Source organism: Cottoperca gobio, chromosome 13, assembly GCF_900634415.1.
Source record: "Cottoperca gobio chromosome 13, fCotGob3.1, whole genome shotgun sequence".
In the NCBI taxonomy this organism is placed as follows: domain Eukaryota; kingdom Metazoa; phylum Chordata; class Actinopteri; order Perciformes; family Bovichtidae; genus Cottoperca; species Cottoperca gobio.
Window position 1 is genome coordinate 17,057,239 of NC_041367.1, and position 21,274 is coordinate 17,078,512.

The 21,274-nt window shown below is 41.8% G+C and overlaps 1 protein-coding gene across 4 annotated transcripts in view; it reads left to right on the forward strand.

The window, feature by feature from the left end:
* tiam1b (TIAM Rac1 associated GEF 1b) overlaps positions 1 to 21,274 on the forward strand; it is a 45,813-nt gene that overhangs the window by 18,331 nt on the left and 6,208 nt on the right. For 2 of the 4 annotated variants that reach the window (XM_029446999.1, XM_029447001.1), the window contains exons 2-16: positions 3,329 to 3,420; positions 3,544 to 4,465; positions 5,386 to 5,842; positions 6,291 to 6,463; positions 6,680 to 6,904; positions 8,488 to 8,673; positions 10,404 to 10,550; positions 10,702 to 10,779; positions 11,073 to 11,243; positions 12,094 to 12,198; positions 12,683 to 12,764; positions 13,138 to 13,224; positions 13,921 to 14,133; positions 14,699 to 14,796; positions 20,097 to 20,282. In XM_029446999.1, the coding sequence (XP_029302859.1) occupies positions 3,554 to 4,465; positions 5,386 to 5,842; positions 6,291 to 6,463; positions 6,680 to 6,904; positions 8,488 to 8,673; positions 10,404 to 10,550; positions 10,702 to 10,779; positions 11,073 to 11,243; positions 12,094 to 12,198; positions 12,683 to 12,764; positions 13,138 to 13,224; positions 13,921 to 14,133; positions 14,699 to 14,796; positions 20,097 to 20,282 (3,120 nt within the window). In that variant the 5' untranslated portion in view covers positions 3,329 to 3,420; positions 3,544 to 3,553. Of the gene's footprint in view, positions 1 to 3,328; positions 3,421 to 3,543; positions 4,466 to 5,385; positions 5,843 to 6,290; positions 6,464 to 6,679; positions 6,905 to 8,487; positions 8,674 to 10,403; positions 10,551 to 10,701; positions 10,780 to 11,072; positions 11,244 to 12,093; positions 12,199 to 12,682; positions 12,765 to 13,137; positions 13,225 to 13,920; positions 14,134 to 14,698; positions 14,797 to 17,156; positions 17,637 to 20,096; positions 20,283 to 21,274 lie in introns of those variants that run through there. The other 2 variants (XM_029447002.1, XM_029447003.1) reach the window with 2 other exon arrangements.

The window sequence follows — 21,274 nt, forward strand, 5'->3', positions numbered from 1 at the left end:
CGTTATTAAAGATAACTTCTATATAGTATTTTGTGATGTCTGTCTTTCCATGAATCCAGATATTGGCCTTTGGGGACAGAGCCAAATCTAAATATATTAATATATAGAAATATTATCCTGGCTCCAATAGTAACTTATAACTTAATTCGCTTACATCTGACAGCTGACGATGTGTATAACAAATCTGGTACATTTTTAATAAAGCATTTCACATTAAGCAATCAAATAGATTCTGGTAAAAGGAAAAAAGTATCTTGTATAGAGTGAAATAAGATTTTGTAGTATTTTCTTTGTACCACACACGGGTGTGTTTGTACAGCAGCTGTTCATTTAGAAGCAGCTTGATGCTTTTTTATGTACCAGCTGTTTACAACCTCCAGAAGTGGTGTTAGCGGTGCTGAAATTCTGTGCTTTTCCCTGAAGCCGCTGTGTTGCTAATCTTGAGTCACAATAAAACAATTCTTCTTTGTGATCTGTGGGTGGCTAGAATCTCCTGTGGTTATGTATTTCATTAAGGGAGTGTAACAAATGAATCCTCTAGAACTTCCGCTGTCCTGTGCTCTTATGCAGCCTTCTGAAAATAACCTATTTACTTGGGTCCTCACTCTGTCAAATTACTGGCAGCATTTTCCAATCTAACGGTTCATTTCCATGTATTTATTTAATTGTGGACGAAGGACCCCAGTGAAGATACAAGACAGGGACACTAACTTACTAATGTGTGTTAGCAAGTATTTCTAGAAGAACCCACAGGCGATTCCTGGGGATTTGGTGCTCTAAAGCATCTTTTCCAACCCTGTCATTGCTTCCTCATGTATTAATAAAGAGATGCTGATGTATTCTGTGCACCAGTAGCATTGCAGCTTTAGAGAATATAGTGTTTTAATATTTAACATTGTATACAACATTATATCCCTTTATTTCAAAATGTGGAACATGCATGCTTATTTATTTGTAGATCTTTATTCTTAAGAGCTTCTCAGGGTCGGCCTCTTAACCATCTGGGTTCCTATGTCTTAAAACCTTTGGTGGAAATCAGTATTATCCGAGAGAATCTGTGTTTTGTTATGTCTTTGAAAGAGGTAACAGTAGCTTGATACACACAGTAAGATTTTACTAAGAGCTGTTTTCTCTTTTTTGTAAACTCAAACCAGGCAAATTGAAAAAGGAGCTGTTAGTTCTGTTCGTCCCCATGAATGTGCTAATTTGATGGTGGCTTACTTGACTTTCCCATATTGAGCCGCACATTTGACTTTGTACTCGTGTGAGTTTGAAATGAGATTTTATACACAGTTCTTCTAATGGATTTTGACTTTTCTCAGACTTTGTTACTGCCTTTTTTAACCTAAATGGGACCGCCCCTGTGAGAGAAAGGTAAAGGACAGACTATGCTTAGTCACAGTAATAGGAGGTTTTGTTGCACTCAAACAGTGTTGCAGAATTAATCAGCCTTTTTCATTTATTAAATATTTTTGGTGATTTTGGTACTCATTTAATTCCAGGGCTAAACAAATCAGGTTGAGCTGTAAAATCCAAGGTCGGTGAACAGTGGGTTGACTTAACTGTACCAGCTGAGGAAACCACATCTTCTGCTATTTAAGCCCCTCATCTCTGCTTGAAACAGTCTAATTAATTTCTGGCCAATTTCCCATCATATTACCATTGAAACCATTGAGAACATTAGCAAATTTTGCACACCCACATATTAAAGCTCCCCTATAAATAGCAGAGACTCCATCCATAAATACTGACTGTTAGGCCTGTCAAAAAGATTCTCTTAGGACCTTTTTTATTGTATTTACAGTTTTATGAAGCCCTGTAGGCTTCGGAGTGGCGATCAGGGCTGACACACACTGGACATTTCTTTTCTCTCCAGGGATGACATCTGCAGAGCCATTAAGCTTTCACCTTACCCATATGCAAAAATTAAGGGCACTGTGTGGGAAAGAGTACAGACAAGCCTTGATGTAGCCCATGGTATAATGTTTGTGCTAGCATTTTGTAAGCATGTTTATGTGAATCTCATTTCCTGTAAGGAGGGCAGTGGCATTTTATTGTTCTGTCCCTCCCCCTTTTTGTTTTCTTTTTTTTCCTATACCAAATGGGATTGAATGAATGGGAAATAAACTGCATGGTTATATGAAAAATAAATGGACTTCCATCAACATCAAGCATTGTGCATTGCAGTACCAGTGAGGGGTGATGAGTGAGCAGAAAGAAGAGGGGAAAGGGAGAAACATAAGGTAGAAAAACGGGGTCAGCTCCAGTTTACGTAACGCCCCTCTTCACAGTAAGCCTGAGTGCATGCAGCAGCAGAGGGTTTGGCTCCCACTCATCTGCAGTGACTACACACACAAAAACACTGCACCCCCAAAGGGTCTGTCCTATAAGGAGGGGAGCACACATCAGCAGGAACAACAGACACAATGTGGTTTGTTAATCTTTTGTCCCATCTGTTGATGGTCCCAGGCATAGAACGGGACCTTTTTGGAGCAGGCTGTCCAGCCTAGAGGCAGGTAGTCCAAGTGTGCATGTGGTGAAACCGTACGTCCTGCTCCCAGTCCGCTCTAATGCAGGAGGTAGTTCTTGCGAACAGTCAACGGCAACGCTACATGGGCGGCTCACTTCAGCTCTGAATAACTCATGTTCGCTCAGGCTGTCACACACGTTGCTCGTACTGTCATTACGTCCCCTCCACTTCACACAACCCCTGTGCATGTTGAAAGGGTCTGAGTGGATCACTTCCTCTATCAAAATGAGGGTGGTGTTTTTCTAGGCAGCTTGACCAAAACTGACTCTTTTATTCTGTGAAGTGAATGATGAGGCAGCAACACAATAGGCCAGGATCAAGTTGAATTTGCTGCTCTGTTCTGCTTTCCTTATTTCGACTCATCCATTTATTTTTATGGCCAGCATCAGAGTTGTTTTAGGGGAAAGTCTGTGCTGGCCACATCCATGTCACTTGCAATTTCTGTCAGGGCCTATGAAGGTGTTGCTATACAGGTTGTAATGGGTACAAAAGTAGATACGGTTAAAAGATACCAGGAACAATCACAGGCTCATTTTTGATTGTGGATTATGCTCCATGGATGTATGCAGGGCTCTTGGGTAAAAAATTGACAACTCTAGCTTTGTGTACAGCTTTTTCTTTTTTTACTATTACATACCATCCAAAGAAAGGCCACGATGGACACATATACAAAAAAAAGCCATTGTATATTATGCCATAGAAAAGTAATTAATAACAAGCCAGTATTAAACTATAACATAGCATACATCATTGGAACGCAAGGTTGATATGATTTCTCATCTGGATATCTGCTTTCAGAGCTTTGTGGATCGTACCAGCAGCTGAAGGATCAAACTGTCTGAAGCTCCAGTGACAAACAAAATGCCAGAAAAATCAATACGATCCTGCAGGTAAGCTAACATTTAGACACAACTCACATACACACATTTCTGTTTAGACATATACATTATGTTCCTGTATTGGTTGTATGTTATTTTGGAGTTAATTTAACCTGTATGTCTATTTCTGTTCAGCCTCTGAATTATGGGAAATGTCGAGAGCCAGAATGGGGACCATACCCTCTACGGTAACGAACATGGCTATTTGTCACGTAAGCACATGTCTCGATCTCTTCGCATCTCCAACAAGCAGTCCAGACGCTCTCGACATGCTTCATCAGGGAAAATAGAGCACAGGAACTCTGAGACGAGCACACGCTCAAGTAGCACCCCCAGTATCCCACAATCCCTAGCTGACAATGGCCTGGAGCCCTTCAATGAGACCAATATCCTCCCAGACTTTGGAAGTCCCATTTGGGTGGACCGTGTGGCTATGAACCTGCGACCTGTGTCCTTTCACAACGACCTGGCCAATCCTTCTGTGCACATGAATATGATGCACGTTACCCTGCCTGGACCCACTGCAGAGGAAGTGCAGGACGAAGATGCGTACACGGGCGAGGTAACGTACCTCCAGAAAACACGGGACGGCTCCAAGGAGACCGTCAGCTTCAAGAAGAAGAGATCTAAGTCTGCAGACATGTGGCGAGAAGACAGCCTGGAGTTCTCCCTGTCTGACCTTAGCCAAGAGCACCTGACCAGCACAGAGGAGATCATAGACACGGCCAACGAGAGGGACTTCACTGACTGCAAAGGACACCTGCAGTCCAGCCCCACAGACTCCACTGACAGGGCGAACTCCCTGGACGAGTTGTATAGCCAGAAGAGCCCTGCCCGCAGGCAACCCCACGGCCGCTATGCCAAGTGGCACGGCGCCAACAAGGCTATCAGGGAGGGCGAGGACGATAAGATGATCTCTCCATCAGAGGAGGATGGGAACACCTACGGAGCATACACCCTCCCCTGCCGGCGTTCCCACTGCCTGTCGGAGGGCCTGAGCAGTCACCAAGCTGCCATGTGTGCCAGTATGCAGGGCAGGAGGGCACAGACCATACAGGTAAGATGTAGAGCAATTTCACATTGGGCTGTTCTATTAAAACAAAGATTTTGCTAAAATATTCTCATTTAGTTTCACAAACAGTCAGGTCTGTTTAAAGCTCTCATTTAGTTGGTGAAATGTCAGGGACCTGAACTGTTAAAGCTGTGTCATGGCTCCTTTTATGCTCCTTGTATGAGTATGAAAAGCTGCGCAGAATGTTAATGTAGTCTGGTGGCATCAAAAACAAGACGGCTCCCCTCATTCCTTTATTTCCTCCCATTGTGTCTGAGCGTTTCCTCTGCTGCATTCACTTTACAGATAATAAGCTGCTGAAACAGATTAAGTGTTAAAAGAAAGCTTCCGTCAGGGGAGCGATGTGTCGTTTCCTGATGAAACTGTTGTTTTTTCTTGGGAGAGGAGACCGCGATGACGGGGGGTGGCGGGTGCTAGAGCTTAAAGTCACTCCCCTTTTGAAATGCCTCAGTCTTTTGTCATGATAATGAGGGGAGGCCTGTGGAAGAGTGTAACAGTAAAACGTGTGTGGTGGCCCTGTCACTGCGGGGTACGGTCGGCCCCAGAGAATGGAGCTCTGGAGCGCATGATTGGGTCATGTGACCAGATGGAGATACCGAGCTCGGTGTGGTCCCCTTCATCTCCGGGGTGCCACAGGGAGGACAGGCTGTACTCGCATAACGGCAGATGCCTTGCTTCGAGCAATTAATTGTGAGCAGAACCTCAGGATTAAGCAACCCATGGACTTTTGTTCTGCCTCTGTACTCACAAGTTTTGCAACATGTTTAGAGGAATGGCTGTATCCTGTATGTACACGACAGCTTAGTCGTCAGTGAGGGTACAAGTTGTTGACAGTCATTCTTAGTGATGAAGGAAACGTGGCTGCCATGCCGTCTCACCTGTCTTGTGCTTCTGCCATGACGCAGGATGTCACAGCCGGGGAGGGCAGCGAGTACGAGGACAGTGGCATCGACGGGGTGACGGTGGAGGCAGAGCACCAGTCGCGACGCTACAAGACCATGTCAGCCTCCTTCTCCGTGTGCTCGGCGGCCGGCAGGAGCATGTTCGCTGGCAGCGACAGTGGCAGCAGCAGTGGCGGCGGGGCCAGCGAGTGTGTACAGGGTGTGTACGAGAACTTTCGTCAAGAACTAGAGATGAGCTCCTGCCAAACTGAGAGCTTGGAGGAGGCGGGGTCCGCCCTGAGTGACGAGCAGAGCACTATGAGCTCCGCCTACCAGTCTGACGCATTGCTCAGCGTCGCCCAGGGGATGGTGCGCAAAGCTGGCAGGCTTGCCGTGAAGAACTTCCTTGTACATAAGAAGAACAAGAAAGTGGAGTCAGCCACGAGGCGCAAGTGGAAGAGTTACTGGGTTTCCCTGAAAGGTTTGTTATGCCCTCAATGTGTCAATAACATTCACATTGTATTCCATGTTCTCATATTAATACAGCTCAGTTAACATGGCACACTTTTGCTGGCATACAGTAGTTTATGCAGAAATACTTCAAATCTAATCCAACTTCAATTAACAGTAGTTTATTAAAATAGGCTTTAATTCAAGCATGATGCACACCTCTTTATAAAATGTTATGCCACTTGACTGGGCTTGAAATCGAATCAGTACTCTAATGATCATGATACTTCCCTTGCTGACAAGTCAGCCATGCTGCACTTCTTAATGTTGGCCACTGGAGAGCAGAATTAAATTGCTTGAGCAAATCTGTTATCACGAGTATCATTGCGAATCTTTCCTATAAATTGGGGCCATCAAGAGTATGTGCTGTCAAGTAATATACTATATATAAAATGTAATGGATTGTTTTGGTGTTCCAGGTTGCACTCTGTTCTTCTATGAGACTGATGGCCGTTCAGGGATTGACAACAACAGTATTCCCAAGCATGCCATCTGGGTAGAGAACAGTATTGTCCAGGCTGTACCAGAGCATCCCAAAAAGGACTTTGTGTTCTGTCTCAGCAACTCCCTGGGAGATGCTTTTCTGTTTCAGGTAAGCGAATGCTTAAATGTCATCTGGTCTGTGGGCAGGCATTACCTTGACCTATATGTACTGTTTTCATTCCTTTTTATGCTCTTATAAAGTGTAATTTGCTATTATAATTAGCAGTGAATCAACACAGGCAAAGCAAATGAAGAGCTTTTTATCTTGAATGTCAGGGACGGTTGTCGTTTAACCTCTGACCTTTCCCTGTCTGTCCCCACACAGACCTGCAGCCAGACAGAGCTGGAGAACTGGATCACAGCCATCCACTCGGCATGTGCCACTGCCGTCGCCCGCCAGCACCACAGAGAGGACACGGTGCGCCTGCTTCGCGCAGAGATCAAGAAGCTGGAGCAGAAGATAGACATGGATGAGAAGATGAAGAAGATGGGAGACATGCAGCTGTCTGCCGTTACTGACACCAAGAAGAGGAAGACGATCCTGGATCAAGTAGGTGTATTCTCTTTTCTCACTCCGGCTCGTCTCTCACACAGTCCCTACATATTTTAAGAAGTATTATTCTGACTGGAAGAGTCTAGACATGTGATTGGTTCTCTGAGGTCTGGGAATATAAAGAAAAGTGATGCAATCTTGTTAATGAAGGTTACGTTCACATTGTCCTTTTTCTGTTCCCCATTCAACCTTTTATACAAATTATACTTATTCTGAGAGAATATTGTCCAAACATTTAATATGACTAGTCCAGTACGAGATAATACATAGCATAACTTCTGAAAAATTCAAAAATAATTTCTAAAATAGGAACAAAATGAACAATACAGCTTCCTTAAATGTGGAAACACATCTCTACCTTGAATGTATTAAAATGAGTTTACATTTTGGCAATGTGTCAGAATATTCAATTGTTATTCAATTGATGATAAAAGTACGATTTTCAAAACAGCTGTTCCAGTTTGAATGTAAACCAACCTATTTACCTATTTTGAAACTTTTCTAAACTGATAAGCAAGTTAACAAGCCAGGATGTATTGATTAAAGGTCACCGACGAGCTCTGTCTTGATTTAGTAAAGTAGAAGAAAAACTCAAGGAGTATTACATCAACACAAGAGCTCTTGTCATCAGCCTCCTGCTGCTGCTCTTTCAGACTGACACAACTGTTCAACTTCAAAGACTAAGAGATCTGCTCCAGGATGAACTTTAACTTCACTTAAGAATCAAATTACTGTAGCACTCAAAATGTTTTTCACTCGTACTGGTCCACGGCTATAAGTGACAAAAACAACTATTATTTTCATTACCTTTTCAAGTTCTGTATTGTTGCTTAATTACAGTTATCGCATGGAAGTAGCATTTCAATATCAGTATCCCCAAGTTGTTGAAACAGGAGATGCACAGAGAAGCAGGGAGAAGTATGAGGGGATTAAGTAACAGATCTCAGAGGTATCATCGACTAGAGGCTACTGATGCTACACACCTATCTGCCACCGGATTGCTTTTTGTCTTTTTTAACACGGCATGCAGTTGGCACCAGTCGATAGCCTGCCATTCTTTCAATTAATTGGAAAGCTCATATTGTCTTTTAATATGTCTGTTTACAGAGCAGGGAGATCAAATGGCCTTTGTTTGGTTAGTTAGGTAGTGCTTGGTTGGAGCGGTTCTGTTTGGCAGTGTCAGGTTTCACATTGTGCAGAGCTGAATGGATATAGGCCTGCTCCTTAGAAAGCTGAAACACTCCCAGCCTCTATCTGCCAGTGGAATGTGCAGTATTGTTTCTTTCGTGTCTCTGGGCTACTTGGCAATGAGACTGCCGTGGCACTGGCCTCCTCTTTCAAACACCAGTGCAAGACCGTGACTGTATGTGGACAGCCCAGTGAATAATCACAATGTCCTGCTCTACTGCCCCAGTAAACACCAACCCATTAGGAACAGAGAGTGCAGGTTGGCAACACTTTGAGCAAAGTGGTAACAGAGCTTCAGGAGCACAGAGGAGATGCTTCATCTTGGTCTGAAGTTGACAAACAAGATGAACAATTAACTGGATGTGCTGTGTGTTGTCCCTCTCGCTCTGCAGATCTTCCTGTGGGAGCAGAACCTGGAGCAGTTTCACATGGATCTATTCCGCTTCAGGTGCTACCTGGCCAGCTTGCAGGGAGGAGAGCTGCCGAACCCAAAACGCCTGCTGGCAGTTGCCTCCCGTCCCACCAAGCTGGCAATGGGCCGACTGGGTATATTCTCCGTCTCCTCCTTCCACGCACTGGTAAATATCACCTCTTTGTTTCAGTTTAGTCTTAATATCACTCAAAAACTGTTAAATTACAAGTACAATCATAAGACACAATAAAGATATGTGAAATTGGACACGCTGATAAGCTTTCTGAAGCTTGAGACGGGACCCAGACAGATGGTATTTAAAATATGTATTTACTAAGACGTCTTGATTTGAAAAACGGTCCCAAAACATTTATTTGTGTCAGTCCAGACATTGTTTAAATATTTAAGATACAATAAATAAAGACACATGGCAACTGGGAATCATTTTATACATTTAAGTTGATTTTAGAGTAGAGGAAGTTTAGTTCTGAAGTTCAAAGTCGTTTAGTGTATTCAAGCTTTAACATATTTTAGTAGCAGCTGCAGCCTTCAAGTCTTTTTAAAAACAGACAAAGATGAAGACATTTTTATATTGTTATATGTCTCGTTCCATATCTGTAAACCTCTGCAAACCAAACTAAAGCTAGTAAATGTAAGTTTATGAATGTGAGGGGAAGTTAGTCTGGATAAAGTCTGCTGTTGCCCTTTTTATCAGAGCACTTTTGTTTCTTAATTTCGACTTGAAATCAGTAAATATTTGAGGGACCAATGTGTAGCTCAAGGAAACTTCAGCAACACAAACTGTAGCTGCTGCAGGATCAAACCTGTAACCTTTCAGATGTAGGAGGATCTCTCTAAACACTACACTGCACTACACTACACTTATTTAGAAGTTCCTTAGATACTGTATCTCCCTCAAAATACACACGGTCATCTCTGAGCACACCAGGCGACTCTCCTGGCAGGCTAATTGATTCCCGAAACTAAAAGTGCTATTCCGGAGCCTGGGTCTCACGCAGGGCAGGGCAGCTGTTTGGAAGGTTTTGGTTCAGTTTTGCCTCCCACTGCTGTACTGAGGTTATGTACTTCACGGGTAAAAGCAATGGTAGTACAGGAAAAGATCTATTGGATTTTTAGAGACGTGTTTGCAGATCAGTGAGGTACCACCAAAGCAGTCCTGTGGAGCGGGTGGGCGTTTGACCTGCAAGATAACAGGATGGGATGTGTAACAATCATCATCTTTCCTACTGTTTCACCCTCTCTCTAATTCCCTCATCTTTGCTTCCATGAATACTTGTATCAGCACGATGTCCAAAAAGGGCTGAGAAAAGTTGACAGAACCAAAAAAGACAGAATCAGTGCAACGGTTAGGTTTGGAGCACACTTGCTCCTACATGCAGGGCTTTTTAATGCCTAATTCAGCATATTTCTAAAGACCTTTTACTCTTGCTTCTTCACAATTGAGTAGCCTAGAAATGCCAGGTTGTGTAAAAATCAGCATGAGCCCCGTGCACATGTGTGAAACAGACATGACAGCTTAGTATCTTAATGTTAACTATTCATCATGCTGAGACCCATGTGGCCCCTTTTCCCTTATTGTAATTAACCGGATAAGTTGGTTAAGAACTAATTCTAATTTACAGCAACGGTGAAATGCTTCTCTATCAACATTTTTATTGCTCATGGTAAACCTATTGTTTGCAAATATCTTTACCATATTTGGTCATACATACTAATACTTTTTATTATTATTATTTTTTAAGATCACTGTCTTGTTTTTTTAATATGTATGTTGTTTAGAATATGCTGTATAAATAATAATTTTGCAAATTTGAATTGTTATCTAAGTTTCATTTGGTATGTTTGAGCTCTGACTGAGTCGTTATGTTTTTGCAGGTGGCCGCTCGCACAGAGAACGGAGTGAGACGGCGAACACAGGCCATGTCTCGTTCCTGCAGCAAGCGAAAGAGCAGGTTCTCGTCCCTCTGGGGTCTGGACACTACCTCAAAGAAAAAAACAAAAGCCCATCCCAGTATAAACCAGGTCTGTGATACTTTACAGTTATTTTGAAGTTTCAAAGTAATCAATAGAAGTGCCTTGGCCAAAAAAAGATGTTCTTTTTGCCTTTTCCTCAAGCATTTATCCTCCACAGCTCTGCTTGAGTTATGACCACTTCACCTTTTTCTTGTCCCAGCAGGTCTTTGCTGATGGCGAAGAGCCAGTAAAAAAGCCTGTGGATGGCATATATGTTGATCCTTCCAGGGAACACACAGTAAGGAGGAATCTTTCTCTGTATGCATATACTTCACAGTGAGGTGTAGGTCAAACATGAGTGAGAATACTGACGCTGTATTGTAACTGCTCTGTGGGTGTATTGACAGCAGCCAGTTAGAAGGGAAGTACGGGGAGAGAATTTACTTTGCTGCTTTAGTACAGATTCTTTTTTTTTTACTATGTATACACGTATTACTGCAAAGTTTGGTTTGATTAAAATGGGCGATCATCACAAGTATGTTTTAATTATTCCCCAGACTGAATAAGTCTTTTTAATGTCTCTGTTCAAAGAAAAGTGAGGATGGAACTGTAAAAAGCCTTCAACGGCCCAGCACGGAAAGTGACATCTGGGTCCCCGACCACCTCACCCCCTCCTGGGTGTGTCTGCCAAATGACCAGCCAGTACTAACCATCATCCAGCCAGGGGAGTCAGCACTGTGCGTTCTGGAAACCATCTGCAAGGTATTGGCGGTGTGATGTTTACTTGACAAAGATGTAGAGGCACTTGGAAACACGTGCCTTTGAAATGAAGGCCACTGCCTGGCCTCCAATAAATTAATTGAACTAGACAAATACAAGGTTTTCAGGGTCAGAAAGATGAGAAACTAGAAAAGTCCCTCTCTCCTCCCAAGAAAGTTGAATTTAATCTCACTCAAATGTCCCTCCTGCCTCCCTTTTTTATAGTCAAGATGGCGGGAAGATGACATAAACGGGATTTATATAGTCTCGTATTGTGCCTAATTTAAGTGGAACATCACATATCGAGTATGTAATTAATCTGTAGATGCTCCAATTATAAATGAGACCAAACTTTTCTATGCATGTCAGTTATTTAGCCACGACAAAAGCCAACATGTGGCCTGCAACAGACTAGGTAAGGCTTGTTTGTAGCCTCTCCTATTGTTGTTGATCACTTGCAGCCCCTACCGGCCAGTTAAGAGGAGTCCAAAGAAATGTTTCCCTAAATTGTCAATCACCCCAACCTCGAGAGATCGTTAAGTATACAGTCCATAAACAAGCAAAAAGAAATGAGGCTGATGGGTCCGGTAGTATGCGAGATTGGTTGCGGACAGACACATGCACACACACACACAAACACACAACCGGACACATTATCTCCCCACAAGCGTACGGCAGGCAGGGAGATAAAAAACTAGTTATGGAAGAATCAAAAAGTCTATGTTGCTGGGTAGAAATGCCGAATAGCTTTGTTAATCTTTTATTTCTATGCACAAAAATGAGTCACTGTTAGACGGCTGTCTAGTTAAGGGTATCAAACAACCAATCCTCTGTTCTTTCCCTCATCCCACAGGCTCACCAGCTCGATCCCACCAAGCACTACCTGCGACTCAAATTCCTTATTGAAAACCAAGTGCAATTCTACATTCCCAAACCAGAAGAGGACGTGTGCGACTTGGTATGTATCTACATGCTTGAACATATTCTTATCCTTACTTCTCCGGCACACTTCTCAAGTTTATAAAGGTCAAAACAATGATTTCAGGAAACACTATTAATTAGGAATCACAACATTGAGAAAAGTACAGACCATAAGAGCATCCTTTGTTGTGAATTATTATTATTAGGCTTTGTATTTTTATCCTTTGCATTTCATGTTTTCTCTGGAGAAACACCTGCTCGGGAGGACCATGTCCTAAAACATAACTCTATTCATTGGGAGCCTTGATGAACAATCTCTGTATTGACTTTTGTATTTCTATCCTGTAATCATGACACGTCACAGACCATCCTGCACAAAGACTCGGCTAGAGCTGCTTTGTCTAACAATACAGAAAATTAACACTCTCTTTGCAAGCTGTCAATAACACACCCACTAGAATATGAATAAAATAGGCCGTTGTTTCTCAACTTATATAATAACTTATTTTTGTTCTTCACAGCTTTACAAAGAAATTGAGCTCTGCTCGAAGATGACAAAAGTAATCAAGTTCGACAGAGACGAATCCTGCATGATTGGTTACGGTAGGAACCATTTAGATGATCCTGTGTTCTTTGTTTTACATTTACATTCATTTATAATGATGTTTGTTTTCAGTTAAGATGCTGTAATGACCTCAATGTCTAAGAGTTTGTATGTGGTGCTGTTGTTTTCAGCGGAATAACTGCTTTTCTTTGACCTATACACGACCGTTTTTCTTTCCCACACCATTCCCATCTGTACTGCACAAATCCCTCAAATGTGTTTTATATAAGAGTCCCCCTTCTCACTCTGTCTCTGTCTCTCTCTCTCTCTCTCTCTCTCTATCTTTCTCTCTCTCTCTCTCTCTCTCTCTCTCTCTCTCTCTCTCTCTCTCTCTCTCTCTCGCCTCTCTGCTTGTCCTTTTTCCTCCTCCAGGTTTCTCCATTTCAGTGGTGGAGGAGGACGGAGTACAACAGCTCTACATCACTGATGTGAAGGCGGGCGGATTAGCCTTCGCAAAAGGTTCATTACCCTTCATTTCCATCAAATGAACTCCCTTTTCAAAGACACTCAAATTGTGTCCGTGACCTGATGAGCTGCAGCTAGAGAAAAAAGAAGTAGAATTTTGGGTGCACTGGCCATTTTTCTCTTCTTTTACATAGGTTTTCAAAATGAAGCATTTTTCTCACATTGAGGTCAAGACGTTTGTTCTGCATCTCTTTAGAAATGCAGTGAATGCTTTTCAATAGACAGGGGAAGGCTTCAGAGAACACAGCCGTTCTCAAGGACGTTGATTACTATAATAATGACCACACTGCCTCTCACTGGCCTTTATGAAGGATGGCGCTGAATACGACACTTCACTACAGCTGCTTCACATTAGTTTCACACTGCTATGAAGTTAGACTGCATGGTTGAGTGCAGTGATGCTGTATTGCAGAAAGTGAGATACCTGCAGTATCCCAGCAGCTGAGTGTGGGTCTAAAAGGCAAAGATAATGAATCTGCAACTAGTGTTTTTATTGTATTTTTGTTACTTACAATAATGTCATCTCATCATTTTATTCATTAATTAAAACTGTAATGACTGTAATTAGCAATGCTGAAAATGAGATAGATGTTACCATCAAATATTAGGGAAAGTAGACACTTTATTTTGTGCATTGACGCGTGACAGGCAGTAAATTGAATCAACGCTGATTGAATTCCCACTTTGCAGGTCTAAATGCAGGGGATGAAATACTTCAACTGAACGGAAAAGACTCTCACAGTCTCAACTTCTCCGACATGAAGGTGGCTTTCTCTCAAGCCTCGCTGGCTTTGACAGTCAACACCCTGCCTTCCATGGACCGCCGTCAGCTCTGCTACCTGCCGCCACGCCGCTCAGATGCAGAGGAAGATCTCTACACGGACATCTTCTCACAGAGTCAAGGTGAGAAGCGCTATCAAAACATGAAAATCCAGTCCATCTTAATATTTTTGTTTCCCATACTCATTTAAATTAGCAAGCTCACAGGTCCACTTAGCAGAGGTAGCTAAAGAGTTTAACTTCAAAACTTCGATTTCCAGAAATCCTGCAGTGTATTAAAGCCATCAATTGCTTATCTGGTCATGTTTTCGAACCCAAATGGCTTGTAAAAGTAGGAAGTTCTCAAGCTTTGAATTTTATTTTCTTGTTTGCAGAAAAATATTTCTCGCTAGTGTCCTTAGTGACACCAGTTTCACTTATGCAAACACGGTGAATCTACAGGCTCTTAATTATGGAGGATAGGAGTCTCTCAGCAGTGTGTTGCAGCCCCACTTTGTGGATATGTTTTATAAGGTCATCAGGTTTTACATAAAGGTCTTCAATCTTCATAAAAAATGACAAAGCAAGGACAGTATTTCTCATGCACTTTACAGGGCTGTGAAACATGCATTCATCTCCTTTGAAAGGAAAAACATATTCTAATACAGTGTTTCATGAAGCTCACACAAGACTGTTATGTTTGTTGCAGAGGAAATCCTGGACGACGGGGTGGGACTGCTGCTCGAGAGCTCAGGAGACAGTCTGGACGACGACTCTGAGATCTTCAGTGAGTTTGAGTGCAGAAAGGTAAGAGCACCTTTTTTATCATTTGATTGTGGCGTCTGATTGAGTCCACAATGAGACTCGGCAAGGTTATAATAATAATCATCATGCATCATGCCTCTCAACACTGTGTTCATATGAAAGGAGCACTTTAGAACAGTTTGTTTCACCACAGCTTGAGGCACCATCTGTAACTGGCTTAGTCTATCTTATTCAGGAAAGCAGAGCAGGGTCCGTATTTATATCATCCAGGTGTTAATCTCCATGCCTCTTGATACACATCTACATCAGGTTTCTCTTTTCCTTTCGTGACACACAGCTGTTTTTTAACTGCACTTAATGTAGCCTCTGATATAATGAAAATCAAAGGGACCTAAATATTAATGTACGCCTACATTGCTGAATTAAGTTCATCTTATGCATTAGAGAGTCGAGGCAAAGTGAAGTATTCGCTTTGAATGTATCTGCCAAGTGATGTATGGGTCTTTGATTAAGCTTGCATTGTAATTGCTTAATTATGTGTGGTGATTTAGGATCAAGTAATGAATGGAGGTGTATTCAGTTTAATTCTCAATGAACATTCAGACGGGGTAGCAAAACAAAATCTCAAAACCGACATTTTCCTATTTTGCTATTAAAGTGCTTTGGCAAACATGATGACTTATTCTTGTGATGAGTAAAAAGGGGGTAAAAAAAACATTTAAAATTCAATTAAAGCAGTGGTATCTTATTTCTGCAACTAGCTGACTTCAAAGGACTGGGCTTCTGCTCATGAAATACTGAATGAAAAGTGATCTTCTTGTAGTTTCTCTTATCAAAACACTTGATTTGAACTTCATTTCTCATTGTACCAACTGGAATTAATAAATCACTGGAAGAACTCCAAGGACCACTGTGAGATCCTCAGTCATCGACGCACTTGCCCTTCAAATTGTGGACTGGTCGTCTCCTTACTGCACTTATCTGTTCTCTATTTAATCCCATCATTTAACTTTTCCTATTTATTGAGCAGCAATTAATCAAAGCTTCTACCAGTTCCAGTTCATTGGCTGTGTAGTAATGAATAATAATATTAAAATGGATGTGCATAAAATAAGCAAATGGATTTAGGATATGAGCAAAATAAAGCCAAGTATCCCGTCACAATGTTGGTTTAGGTTTTGTTTTGTTACATTGTGCCTTTTGTCTTTTCCAACAATTGTTTCTTCTTTATCGCTGACGGCCCCTCCTCTTTCTTTGTCTTTGAGGCTAGATGTCTGAAGATAAATTACACTCCAGGCTCCGTCTTGTGTTTGTGTAGTATTGAAAATATTCGATGAATCAGTGTAAGATGCTGCACTCTGAAATACTTCAAAGTTCAGAGATGAATTAAGATTTAAGCCTTTGTATCTGCAATGCGGTTATGATGTCTGACATTGCAACACAAGCTCGCTAGTAACGGAACAAAACCATACAAATTACTTGTGATGTGAATTGATCTGCTTTTTGGCTGTGCCTGACAGTTGCTCCGCTGGTGCTCATCATGATGACCGTTTATTCCTTGAACTTCATGTTGCAACAAATGCTCCTACTCCCATTGAAAACAGCAATGCCAACAAGGGAGTTTTGTTTCAACACATATGTTTACAGTAACAGAGATATATTCCTTGCTAAGTAAAGACTATATCACCACTAACCCAATCGAACCCCTACAGAAATTGTCTGCTTTGGAACCAAGACAAACCTCTTTGCATCGTAACACTTCTACTTTGTTGTAAACAAAAAAAAGAAGAAGGTGTTTGCAATATAGCCTTGACGCCTCCATTGCTAGCTCTTTACTCTTTAGCTCTTTACTTGTTCTGGGGTATATTTAGATGGTTACATTAGTGTCAGACATTCAGAGCAAGGACTCAGATTGACCATGTACTGACTGATATATGCTTCCGCTGTAACTCTCTAGATGTACAACTTTGTGCCCTTGTGTGGGGGTGTTGCTGAGGAAAAAGGGGACACATGAGAGAAGCCACAAGACCTAATTGTTACATAAGTCCTGGCATCGACTCAGAGATGAAGGACATCTAAATATGTGATAGTGTATTTTTTATTGTTTCCTTCAGTTACATATCTGAATAAGGGCTTGTATCTTGGCTCGTGGAACTCATACCTCATTTGATTTATTACTTATTATTAAATGCACGCCTAAACATACCGTTCTTATTTTCTTCCTGCAAATCCTCCCACACCGGTTGTTGTATTCCTGTATTCACCCTCCTCTGCAGACTGCTCCTTTGCAGCTCCCCTCTCCCCATCACTCTCCCTCCTATTCCTGAAACCCTGCATTTATATTCTACTGCGGTGTGACTCGCCGAGCCAATCCTGCTCCACCACAATCTTAAGGAGGAGACTCCTTTTCTCCTGCTCCCTTGCTCTCTTCCTCAGGCTGGAGGATTATCAACACTCATTTACAATGCTGCTGGAGTTGGCCAGATCTTCACACTCACACTGTGTGCCTGAGTTTAGAGAAGAGAGAGGGAGAGAGTGAAAACAACAGAATATCAGTGAGAGAACTACAGCAGACTCTGAGGGTGAAAAGAAGGGGAGTTGGAAGGCTGTAAGCGCTGGTGGGCGGAGAGGAGGAGGCTGAACAGCTTCACTCATCCTTCATCACAAGCACCACAGAACCTTCTTCTTTTTTAATCAGAGGAAAGACAAAAGGGCTGAGACATGTGTTGTAGAGGCGCAGTATAGACTGACTTTTTCAGTCTATACTCTCTTTGGCACTTTAACCGGCGCTGACTGTCCACCTGCACTCGGCTATGTCCGTCTTGAAGTGGAGCAAACACAGCAAGCGCTCCACAGACTCCATCTATGACATGCTTCATCTGGTGAGATTCCTTCCTTCTATCCCTTTTCTTTACCTGGCTAGCTCTTAGTACAGCTGTGATAGATGGGCAAGCTGCTGTCGTCTTATTCCAGTGAGATAAAAACACCTTTCCTTTTCAGCGTTCGTTTCACACATCCTCTTGGCTTCTACAGATAAGAGGAAGCAGTGAGTCACTGTTGTGTCGCAGAATTGCCCTATAATTGCTGAAGTGCTCCACAGGATGTCAAAATGAAACTCTGCATGTGTAGAATCTGAGCCTCTACATATTTGACCACTGACGACTTGGACTTCACGTAACAAACCACCGTTGTTGCAGTGACTCTCTGGCTGTTGCAGAGTTCTTTCTGTCTTGGCACCTCGAGCTGTGATCTTCAACTTGTCTCAGTTTCAGAGGGCAGACGTGTAATCTTCTCTCTACTCCATCATTAGTGATTTCATGCTTTGAAACGGTTTTTTTTATCTATATTTCATTCGCTAGGGGAAATGTTTGTCTCTGGCATTTTACAGTTTTACCCATGGCAGCCTCTCTTATCTACATATTGTTCTTTTCATGTGATATTTAAGGCTTTGCCCCCACCCAACCCCCATTTCTCTGTTCTTTCTCTTCACTCTGCCATGTCATGGCTGTCCATGCACCCAAAGCTGCCAGGGTGTTAATTAGTTTAGATTGTGAAGGTTATGACTGGACTGGGAAAGAATCAGGTTTATTACAGATCCCCCCCCCCCCCGTTTTCTTGGCATTACATTGTTTTGGGGTTGTACATTTGAATGCATGCTGCTGTTCAGCGTATTTGTTTTTCTAACTTCTTTGCCGTCATAGTGCACTTGAACCATTTGACTACAGTATCTTGTCACATCAGTGAAGTACTGCAGAAACAAATACAGACATGTTTTTCTGAGGAAATGGAGCAGATCTCAATTGATTTGTTTTGGTGTAAAACGTACTTGATCCCGCTCATCAATGGTAAATGATGAACGGGATGTTTCGGGGCAATAGACCTTTTGTCAGGCAACTTAAAACGACTCTACATCCAAATGTTTTTGGGTTTTTTTTATAATGGAGGTTTCTTACTGTAAATGCAAATGATGTGTTAATTTGGCTATTGCAGCCGCTCTTTCACTACAGATTTGGCTAAATGAGCAGCATTACATTTACATTACATTTACAGACATGATGGCTCTTCCTAGTTCATCTGTTGATCTCGGAGCTGCTGTTATTTTGGGAACATTGTTAAGAGGGACAAACTGCTGTCGTGCCTCACATATGGATGCGTCTGTCTGATTAGATAACAATGCTGATAATAACCATCGTCGTTTGCAAAGCTGCATGAAAAGATACATGACTGTCAATTGATAACACATTGTTCTTTTGTTCTGTACACATTTTGCTTTTGTATTTGTTTTTAGTGAATGACATCTAACCTATGGCTGTTTCTACTCACTGTTGTAAAACAAAATAATTTGTATTTCATAGTTAAAAGAACATTGCAATTTTGTATATGTACTTTTTAATGCACAGTAATTTCTAATATGAGAAACACAAAGTTGTTTTGGTCTCATTAGATGGGTAGACTGATGATAGACTCGTAACTCGGATCTTAATTTAGATTGCTTTTTTATTTGCGAACGATAACATTACAGTTTCTGCAGCTGTGTCGAGGCTATATTATTATTTCCCAGAGGAGCTTGTAGGTGTGACAGGACAAATTGCTTCCGTCTGTCCTATAAAAATCCTTATATTACCAACTGGAGACGTCAGTTCCCTGTTGTGCACTCAGTGGTGTCAGTACCTGCTAGTGGTTCCTGTTATGTGGCCATAACCGTTGGCTCCATGCAACTTTCTCAATCAATCTTTATGTGTCATCCACTTAGTAAGTAAAGCCACCCCGATCTATTATATTCTTTCCAAATAAAATGGAGTAAGCTTCTGATGAATAGAGTTCTCTTTGTGCTTTGTTTGTATGTATTGATGTCAACAGCCAAAACTGCAAATTTTAAGCCATGGTGTCTATTTCTGTCCAAAATAATAGTCTAATGCGCTGGTCTCCACAGCAACTCATACTATACTGCATGTGGACAGACATTGTTGTGTGTATATTTTGATTCTGTGAAAAGAGATGAATCATTACACCACCGATCCGTCAGTAGGAGGAAAACACCAGGGAAAAGAGGGAAGTGAGTGAAAGAGAGGGAGGTGGAGAGCCATTGTTATGACGGACTCAAAATAGACCAAATTAGTGCAAATGAAAAAAAGATTTTTTTTAGAACTGCCTCTCTGCCTCTTTCCAGGCTCACTCTCTGCACAGTCATGAATCTGTGCACATCAGTAGGTGGAAAGTTAATATTTGAGGTGCTGGTTCTGTGCTGATTGATCAATATTTGGATATTTCTTTTTATGAGTTCAGGTTAGTTACATAATTGGATCACATTTTTCCTCCACACTTTTCTGTCCTTTTTGCAGAGTACGGAGCAGGTCGCTGCTTTCTGCCGCAGTCTCCATGACATGAATCCCACGGAGTGTGTGTCCTCTTCGCCTAGCCCAGACTCGCCCTTCCCACCTCCTGCAACTCTCCGACAGCTCTCCGATGCCGACAAGCTCCGCAAAGTCATCTGTGAACTTGTGGAGACTGAACGCACCTATGTCAAAGTAGGCGTCACTCATCTTACTTGCTAGGGGCAGATGGTCTTTGTGTGCGTGCGTTCCTCCTGTCCATAGATCTGTGTTTCTGTCTGCCTCGGGTTGTTTCAGCCCTACACATTACCTATTCCACATGGCCAATCCATATTTATCTCCGTGTCCCAGGAGATATGAGGGGGACACAGCTGTGCCCTTGCCTGGATATTGCCTAATCTTTTTCTGCCTGGTATAAATGTGGCTCGGTGGAATAACTGGGTTAGATAGGGTATATAATGGGATAATGTCAAGGCTATCTAAAATGTTAAACCTCATTACAGGGGGCACATATATACGTATTATAGAAATCACATTATGCATGATGTATTGTACAGCCTTCAAAGGGATAGTATGATTTCTGGTGGACTTGGGCTATTTATTCTAATTACCCAGAGTGAAACAGACGCATGCATTATATGTGCTAATGTAATATAGGGGTAGACAAAATAATGGAAAAAGACTAAATGAGGAGGGACTTTCGTAAATCAATGCTGGTCATATTAAGTTATGTGTTATCCGTATACTAATATCTATCATATCCTTGTTGGTTAGTTTCAGCTGTTGCTGATGCAGTTTATGTTTGGAACATGTTGCCATTATTTTCAAGACTGCTCCTATAGAAACTTTAAATATTTTTCCTTTTTTTTGAACAATTTTAAGCATGTCATGTTGCCTTGACAACTCATACCCACATGTTGATTAGCAGGCAGGCAGAATGTTTGTGGGATTAAGACGCTTCAGAACTAAACAGGTTTACATTGTTGTGTCTATCCCATGTAGACATTGTACCTATCAACAAAGAATTTACTTATTTCTTAAGAGACATATTTTAGGCTACTTTTCTTTAAAGCCAATAATTATTTGTTGCTTGAGTTGATTATTAGATTAACAATGAGAAAGATAGAAATATGTAAATTGAAGTCCGATGCTTTGTAAGGCCAGCCGTACTTCTTTGGAGAAGTTAG